At 46.5% G+C, this 9,524-nt stretch overlaps 1 protein-coding gene across 1 annotated transcript; it reads left to right on the top strand.

Annotated features, from left to right (window-relative positions):
* On the top strand, positions 1-7,757 carry LOC136549560 (mediator of RNA polymerase II transcription subunit 33A-like). Its single transcript, XM_066540871.1, is given in 13 exon segments — positions 1-445; positions 1,090-1,200; positions 1,799-2,143; positions 2,858-3,168; positions 3,279-3,370; positions 3,460-3,799; positions 3,921-3,988; positions 3,990-4,132; positions 4,686-4,800; positions 4,986-5,147; positions 5,237-5,912; positions 6,126-6,332; positions 6,421-7,757. Coding segments are annotated over 13 exon segments (3,990 nt in total). The 5' UTR covers positions 1-131; the 3' UTR covers positions 7,527-7,757.
* Positions 7,758-9,524: the final 1,767 nt, after the last annotated feature.

Raw genomic sequence — 9,524 nt, 5'->3', positions numbered from 1 at the left:
AGCACACAGCACCTGCAGACACCACTTCCGGCTCTCCCCTCACCGGCACTCCACGCGACGGCGAGCGCGGCGACAGGAGCACCCACCCGCCGCCGCTGACGGCGGGCGGCACACACGCGCGGCCAGTGGCGATGTCGGCGCCGCTGCCGTCCTCCGCGGCGTGGCTGGAGTGGGCCGCGGAGTACACCAAGGCGGCGCAGGCTGAGGCCCGCCCGCCGCTGGAGTGGGCGGCGCGGGTGGCGGCGGCCGCGGCCGCGGCCGCGGCGGCGGGCGAGACCGGGGACGTGCCCTGGTCCGCGGGGCTCGCGGAGGTGCTGGCGCGCGCGCTGCTCTCCGGCGGCGGCGGTGCTGCCCCGGCGGCCGCCGCCGCTTGGAAGTACGCGGAGGCCGCGCTGGCGGCGCGGCTCGCGTCCCCGGCGCTCCTCCTCGCGCTCCTCTCCACCAGGTACGGTCCGGTCCGGTGCTTCGTGGCGGCGGCGGCTTGTGTTGTGTCTCTGGTGCGGTCCGTGGCGGGTGGTGGGAGTGGGATCGGAGTGGCGAATGCGCGTGTGATCGGCGCTTAGCTGTAGGGAATCTCGATCGAATCTGTTGGACCTCGAATGCACGCACGCATTTTTAATTCCTCCGATTAATGATTTGAACCGGACGACGTGTCCGGTGTTCCCCGTACACGAGTTTACCAGGGAGCTGACGTGCTTCGCCCCGATAATTTGAGGGGAAAATATGCTGTGTGACAGTGTCAATGTAACTCACAAATGACAATGTAGATAGATCACGACAGGGGAGAAATGCCTGTTTTCAGACTATTATAAGCAGTTGGACACTTAGGTAGGCCAATCAGGTCTTCACTGGAATCATCGTCCTGTTTTTCTAGAGAAGCAGAGTCTTGTAATAGCCAACGCAGTTAGTTTGACTTATGTTCTGGAACTGGAAAAGTAGTTAGATTAGCGCGTAAATCCCACTTGGTACTAATTATTTCAGTGGCTGCTATTGCTGTCATGCAATGTGCGTGGATTGTCTGGTATGATGTAGTTAGGACTTTTCTCAATGTTGTTCTCATGGACTTTATGTGTTCTTCTGGTCCTGCAGGGTCATTCCTCGCCGGTTTTCCAGGCCAATGGAGTATAGACTCTACCTAGAGCTCGTGAAAAGACATGGGTTCAACTTCCATCATCAGATGAAAGCGGCAAATTTCAGAAAGTGTGCATTTCCCTCTCTCATTGCTGCCTGTACTTCATAACACTATGCTCCGGTCAGTAGTTTGGAATAAGAAACAGAGTCACAGGTGCAGTGTTCGATGTGATTTAGCATAGTTCCTAATAGCCTTAAAAATGGACATTTCAGTTTCAGGTGCTTGTGGTAATAATAAGGTTTACACAAGTATACCACCTTGTTGTGTGATGTCTCTGTAGTGGATTAGTGGTCATATCCGGCTCTCCAACTAAGGGCCCCAATTTTCCTATGATGGAAAGTCTACTTGTCTTGCAGTAATCTTTGTATTTTTTTTTTCTGTTCAATTTGTCAAGGCAGATTTATTGCCGAAATTCTTCTGCAAATTTCTTTATATTCCATTTTGTCCATTCCTTATATTCTTCAGTTCCTAATACTTTTGCGTTGTTATTGCTCACTGTCAAATACGTATAAGTTTAGAGTAAGAGTGTATGTGCTTCCATGTGATCTCTTTCGCTTCATAAGCTTGTTCCTTGCACCATTCTCTATTCATGCACTCTATCCCTCTAGTAGTCTCAACTGCAATGGTAAAAAGAGGTCCTTGCTAAAGCCTCTCTTATGTTTGCAGGATCATGGATTTAATAGACGGGAACCTTAAACTTTCCATGATATTTGGCATCTCTACATGTGAACCAGGGGTTTTTGTTGTGCATTTCGCTCTTTGTATTATATGGCAGTTGGTTGATGTTGTTTTGGATGATGAAGGCCTGCTAGAGTTAACTCCAGAGAAGAAAACTCAATGGCCAATGAGGCCTGAAGATGTGAGCACATTTGACGGAACTTTTGCTGAACTAAGAACTGAGAAGATTGAAAAGTTACAGAAGATGAACACTGTAACAACTATGGAGCTCATTGAGCATCTTCTTCGTGATAAAGTAATTACTCATATCCTGTCATTGGCACGCGAGAACATGTATGGCTTTTCAACTTGAAGTACTCTTTTACTGAGCTGTTTTAGGTCTTTATTTTTGATCATTTGGAAATGATGAATTCATCTTTTTGCCGATTGGTCATTAGTAATTTGTTTTCAAATAAATTAATCAAATAACAAACTAGATCTTCATCTCATAGGCTCATGACCTCATAAACTTTACTCAAGCTTATGGACGAAGCCTTGGTTTATACCTGTTTGTGTGGGTTTTGGGTTTGGGAAGGTACAAGTAATTGCTCAAGATTTTGCTAGTAACATAACCAATGTATCATAGAATATTCTCTGTGTATTTTTCTCTAATGCAAACATTTAAGCTAATGTTCTAGAAGCACTTAGGGTTATGCAAAGGAAAAGGAAAAGTAACTCTGATTACACTAGTAATATTTGATTTGCCTTACTTCTTAATAACCAAGAAAAGTTTTGATAAAAACTGCAGCCATGGGATTGGGACTCAAGCTTTGTGATGGTCTGATGGACTGATGGGTGAATGTAAACATTAAGTGCTGCAGTAGTTTACTAGAAGTTCATGACTGAAACCTAGTAGTCATTTTCTGTTCATATTAATAAATGAAGTGATGGTGAAAGGGTATTCTCACTGAACATGCGACAATGGAATATACATGCAGTTCCTTTTTTTTATGCAAAAATATCGCACTTTTTATTTAATAACATTGTCAACAATCTCAATTGTTTCAGGCAATCTCACTGGGGGGCATTTACTAACCGGTTGCACTTACTTGCAACAAACTCATCTACCTTGCAAAATTCAGCAATATCCTTGGAACCATTTCAGCATTTGATTGTAGGTGATGGCAATGCATATGGAGAAACTAAACATAATATGCGTAAAAGGTTCCACCTAACAGTGGCTTCTAACCCTCTATCTTCACCAAATGGACGATGCCTTGGTGCTAGCTGTTCTTCACTATGGATTCCTATCGATATGTATCTTGAGGATTGTCTCGATGGTTCAATCGCTGCAACAAATTCCATTGAGATTTTAAGTGGTAATTTCATTCATCAATAGAAACAAACTCCTTGGTTATCTTGAATGATGAAGCCATTTCCTTTTCTTTTTTTTTTGTCTGCTGCTAATCTAAATGACTGGAAATTGCAGGTTTGGTCAAGGCTCTTCAAGCAGTCAATAGGTCGACTTGGCATGATGCTTTCTTGGCCCTCTGGGTAGCTTCACTTCGCCTTGTACAAAGAGTGAGTCTTCAATCTTCACTCAGTTATTCAGGTTTGAGACAACCTTATAATGTTTCACATCCTAATCTTTGATCGTTTGAAACAAGCAGGAAAGAGAACCAATTGAAGGTCCTGTACCTCACCTAGACACACGGCTGTGCATGTTGTTGTCTATCACAACACTTGCGATTGCTGACATAATTATGGAAGCAGATTCACTTTGCAATGAAACAGTACTCAACAGTCATGTGAATGGGAAGAAAGCAATTGGTAATCTACGCAACGAATTGATGCTAAGCTTACAGATACTTGGTGATTATGAAAGCTTGCTTGTTCCTCCTTCATGTGTCATCCCAGCAGCTAATCAGGCTGCTACTAAAGCTGCCATGTCCATTTCGGGAATCAGTATAAACAATGGCTACATGGATAATGTCAATGGGATGAACTATAGTATGTGGCTTCTCTTAAAATATTTTATTTTTGAATTACACATATGATTGACATTCTAGATTGATCTTCTAGTTATGGATGTAAGGTAGTCTTAATATAAATCATGTTTTAATTTTGTCAGCCGGAAATATGCGACATTTGATTGTGGAGTCATGTATCTCAAGGCAGTTGCTGGATACATCAGCTTACCTATTGGCCTGGTTATATCAGTAATTACGCCAACTCTGCATCTCATACACTCCCTAGCCAACTTGCTGGGTGGTCATCTTTCATGAATGGTGCACCACTGACTCAACCACTGGTTAATATGTTGGTATCAACTCCTGCTTCCAGGTGTGTACAACCCGCGCACGGGAAAATGGATATCTTTGCATAATTTGCCAAGCTTTGGAATCGCCATTTACTAGAAACTCATGATTCCTAAATAGTGAAAATTGTTTGACAATTCCAACCCGCCTTCGTTGTTTTGGTTGCTTCAGCTGTGCTGTGTGCTACCCAGTAGTGGCCTTCTTCTTTTAATATAATCAGCAGCTCTCTTCCCTGATTCGTTTCAAAAAAAAAAATGTTGAAAGCATAATAAGCATAAGTCTTGCCTTATGGCAATGTAATTGGTTTTTTTTCCCCTCTCCTTTAATAGAAAGGCATGCAGCTCTCCTGCATTGTTTGAAAAAAAGGAAAAAAAAAGCATGTAAATGTTATGTTTGTTTTCTCCAAAAAGAAACAAAAAATCAAAATAAGAACTTGCACTGTACAATGGTGTACACTAAAAAAATCACACTAGGGCTGAGCTATTAATATCCATATATCTCAATATTATCGTATTTGTTAATTCTCATACATCGTTATGGTAATAAACACTGAATGAAGCTCATAAACTTGATGGAAGCTTGGCAGAGGTCGACAAGTTATTTGAAGTTGCAGTTGATGGGTCAGATGAGGACAGCATTTCTGCTGCCACTGTTTTATGTGGAGCCACCCTTTTACGAGGTTGGAATTTTCAGGTTAGTAGGCTGCAATTTTCAGGTCCATAGTATGACTAATATTGACTCTATCACTGATTAATTTCAAAAATTACTATGTACATGGTAGCATGCATTGCCTCCTTTTGTTTTATTTGAGAACCAATGTAACATCTCGCTGTCTTGAGGTAATTCATATTCAAATGCTGTGGTTTCCTGCCTTGTAGGAGCATACAGTTCGGTTAGTTGTTAAACTGCTCTCACCATCTGATCCAATCGATTATTCTGGAAGAGAGAGCCAATTGATAAAGCTTGGTCCAATGCTCAATGTTATTCTTTCAGGAATATCGGCCGTGGACTATGCTCCAATCTTCTCATTCCATGGCCTGGTATGGTTAACATAGCCACCTACATTGACTTCCACTCAGAAGTCCATATTGTCTTTGGATTCTGAACTTTTTCCTCTCCGTATCACCAGATTCCAGAGCTGGCTGCTGCTCTTATGGCAATCTGTGAAGTATTTGGGTGTCTTTCTCCAAGTGTTTCCTGGACACTGAGAACTGGAGAGGAAATATCTGCTCACACAGTCTTCTCGAATGCATTCATTCTTCTGTTGAGACTCTGGAAGTTTAACCATCCACCACTTGAGTATTGCATAATGGGAGATGGTGCTCCAGTTGGTTCGCAGCTAACTCCTGAGTATCTTCTGCTGTTGCGGAATTCCCAGGTTCTATCTTCCAGCAGTTTGACAAAACAACGAAACGGACAAAGGCAATCACAAGTATCAACTTCACACCTATCATCTGGGAATCCTATTTTTATGGACTCGTTTCCAAAGTTGAAGTTATGGTACCGGCAACACCAAGCTTGTCTGGCCTCAACTCTCTCTGGACTTGGTCATGGGACACCTGTACGCAACAATGTGGACAGCCTTCTTAATCAGATGTTCAGAAAGGCTAATAAAGGAGGCACATCTATAGGTTCTTTATCTGCAAGTAGCAGCATAAGTAATTCTTCCGGTCCTGGTGTGGACGATTCACATCTTTGGCCTCGGTTGCCAGCTTGGGAGATACTGGAGGCTGTTCCATTTGTGGTTGATGCTGCTCTTACTGCTTGTTCCCATGGTAGACTGTTTCCACGTGAACTGGCCACAGGTCGGTTGTGTTCAGTTTAATGCAATTTCAGAAAAAGGGCGTACCCAGTGCAGAGAGCTCCCGCTCTGTGCGGGGTCTGGGGAAGGGTGTAACTTCTAACTAGTGCAACTTTTATTTGAGAATCAAGAGTAACAAGAACTGACTGTAGCTTCTAACTTTATGTTAGAACATGCTCATTCAGGGTCAGGTTTTTAACCGAGTCTCATTTTTCAGGCCTGAAGGATCTGGCTGATTTCCTGCCTGCATCTCTTGCTACAATAGTAAGCTACTTTTCCGCTGAGGTAACGCGGGGTGTCTGGAAGCCTGCATCCATGAACGGATCAGATTGGCCTAGCCCCTCTGTAAACCTATCCATGGTTGATGAGCACATCAAGAAAATCGTAGCTGCTACCGGTGTTGATGTTCCAAGGCTAGTTACAGGTGCTGGTTCCTGTTCATTTGCTTCCATTGCTACAGCCAACGTGCCAATTTTCATGCAGAGTACTAATCCAGGTCTCATGTATTGCAGGAGGAAGTTCTTCAAGTACACTTCCGTTGCCATTGGCTGCTTTCGTGAGCCTCACAATCACATACAAGCTTGACAAGGCATCAGAGCGTTTCCTCAACCTTGCTGGTCCAGCTCTAGAGAACCTCGCTGCAAGCTGCCCTTGGCCAAGTATGGCAATAGTTGCAGCACTGTGGACCCAGAAGGTGAAGCGATGGACCGATTTCCTAATATTTTCAGCTTCGCGCACGGTGTTCCACCACAACAACGAGGCAGTCGTCCAGCTCCTCCGAAGCTGCTTCGCCGCTACCCTTGGCATGTCTTGGACATCAGTATGCAGCTGTGGAGGCGTCGCCAGCCTTCTGGGCCATGGGTACTGCCCTGGTGGTTTCTCACCAGTTGCACCAGGAATACTCTACCTCCGGATATTCCGGTGCATCAAGGACTGCTCCATACTCGCCGAGGACATACTCTCCCTTCTGATGCTTTCAGTGAAGGATATCGCGGAAACAACTGTGCCCAGACATCGGTCAGACAAACTAAAGAAGACCAAGTACGGGATGAGGCATGGCCAGGTATCTCTTTCTGCTGCAATGACGCAGGTGAAGGTGGCGGCATCGCTGGGAGCGACACTCGTTTGGCTATCAGGCGGCACGGCTCTCGTCCAGTCCCTGATCCAGGAGATGCTGCCGTCTTGGTTCCTGGCCGTGCAGAACCTGGACCAGGGCGGGGCCAGTGGAGGCATGGTGTACAAGCTGGGCGGGCATGCGCTGGCCTACCTCGCGGTGTACTCGGGGATGTTCGCCTGGGGCATCGACCCAACGCCCGTGTCCCGGCGCCGCGAGAGGGTCATGCAGTCGCACCTGGGGTTCCTGGCTAGCGCTCTGGACGGCAAGATCTCCCTGGGCTGCGACCTCTCCCTGTGGCGCGCCTACGTCTCTGGGTTCCTGGGGCTGGTGGTGGAGTGCACCCCGTGCTGGGTGCAGGAGGTGGACCTGAGGGTGCTCAAGCGCCTGAGCAGTGGCCTCCGGCACTGGGGCAAGGATGAGCTTGCGGTGGCACTCCTTCGCCGCGCCGGGCCCGAGGCTATGGGCACGGCCACCGAGATGATCCTGGGCAGGGAGTGGTGATACTGATACCGGTCTGCCGCGCTGGGCCTGAGGCTATATGCCTATATGCACGGCCGCCAAGATGATCTGGGTAGGGAGTGGTGACGCCGATGTGCGCGCGCGGCGTACCTAGTTCGTCAGTGATGATGCTGTCTGTACATAATCTGATAATCTTACCATGTGGATGCTCCACGGTGTATATTGGATTGATTTTATCTGTATAAAACTGTTAAGACGTTTTGATCTCTCTAATACTAGCCTCTGCTAACCTTCATCTATCCGTTTTTGAGCTAATCACCTTGTTAACTAAAACCGTTTGAAAAAAAGGTAATGCTAGCGGCCTAGCACCCGAAGGTAATTAGGATCCCTTTGGCGTAGGTCTTCTGGCAGCTTCGCAAGTTGCATGGAGCTGTTTTGTTTTGTTTTTTTAGAAAAAAATGGAGGGGCCGGGGCCTCTATAAGTCCCTGTTCATTTCGTTGAAAAGTCAAGCATAAAAGTTTGTGAGAGAAAAATGCTGTACCATGGCTGATAAGTTCAAATGAACAGGGCCTAGAGAATGGGCCAGTCTAGTGCCCAGACAGGGCTAGCGTTTGGACGTCCGCACATGCTGCGCCTGCTTCATGAGGGGGCTCACGTCGCTATGTCCTGTGCCCACACCGTGGCCCGCGCGCTTCGTGTCTCATGACGCTCCGTGTCCCACACCCGCACCGTGGTGCCCCACTCCACACCCACGCGCATGCAGGCGGCCCCAATAGCTACAACAGATGGGTCCCAATACAACATGTGCAACACCAGATCTACTTTTGCAATATCTAGATGAAACACTTACAACATATGTCCAAAACAATTGAAACACTTGCAACATATGTCTGAAACACCAGAAAAACACGAGTATAGCCATTGCAAAACATATGTAACATCCAGATGAAACACTGGTAACATATGTGTGAAACATATGTAACATCCAGATGAAACACTTGCAACATATGCGTGAAACATATGCAACACCCAGATAAAACACGCTGAGACTATGAGACGTAGTACCAGGCCCCAGAGGTCACTACGTTGTCTTAGGAGGGTGTGAGTCATACGTCCATACCTCCCTACACTACTAACAACCTAGCAGTAGTGGCACCGCCCTAGCTAGTCAGCATCCGTCCCTCGCATAACCAGGGACGAGTAGTGTGTATGTAGGGTCCTATGATCCGGTTCTCTCAACATACCAGTCCTTAAGGAGACCAGACATGATATCTTCTCGATGGGGATAACCAACACCTCGTGCCTCGATAGCACCTCCATCCCGGGGACTTGCGCCACGGAGAGTCGCCACCCTGGGATATACTCCTCTCACATGTATCTGCCACAGGTACCTCACATAGGGAAGCCTAGGTCGCACCCCCTCGGCAAGACTCATCCAAAGAATCGTCGTAGAATCCTGTTCGGTTGACTCAACCCTCACCACACACCCAAGACACATGCCAAAATCTGCCCAAGCTGTTATCACATTACTAACATATTATCGGCACCAAGTGCCTTAGCCACTCACAAATAATCCTCCACCAAGCATCACATCACAGATATAATGTGTAGTAGAAGCAAGTAGTAAGTAGTATGCGAGCGTATATCCTAACAACTTGATGGGAACCAAAAAGATTGCAAGCAAGAGGGGCAAAGAAGTGTTTCGATCTCTCTCAATCCACACGTCATTGTAATCGACGGGAACCGAAGACAGGAGGGAACAAGAGGAGAAAAGAGAGGGCGGTGGTCTGCTTCTTCCAATCCACACGCCATGGCAGAAGATGGGCATCGGAAAGGAGCGACACACAAGAGAACACAAATGCCCAAATCCACTCGTAGGGTACCTTGACCCACGTGCACTAAATGGCACCAAGACACTCCTAGGGTCTTAGCGGTGTGGTTATCACCGTGAGAACCTAGAGAGCGCTAAGGTCTAAAATAGGTACAAGCATACAAGGGGTTTGAGCACAAAAGAGCCAAAAGAGAGGGGAAATGGATTC

Source organism: Miscanthus floridulus, chromosome 4, assembly GCF_019320115.1.
Source record: "Miscanthus floridulus cultivar M001 chromosome 4, ASM1932011v1, whole genome shotgun sequence".
NCBI classification, from domain to species: domain Eukaryota; kingdom Viridiplantae; phylum Streptophyta; class Magnoliopsida; order Poales; family Poaceae; genus Miscanthus; species Miscanthus floridulus.
This window is presented reverse-complemented; position numbering and strand designations above follow the sequence as displayed.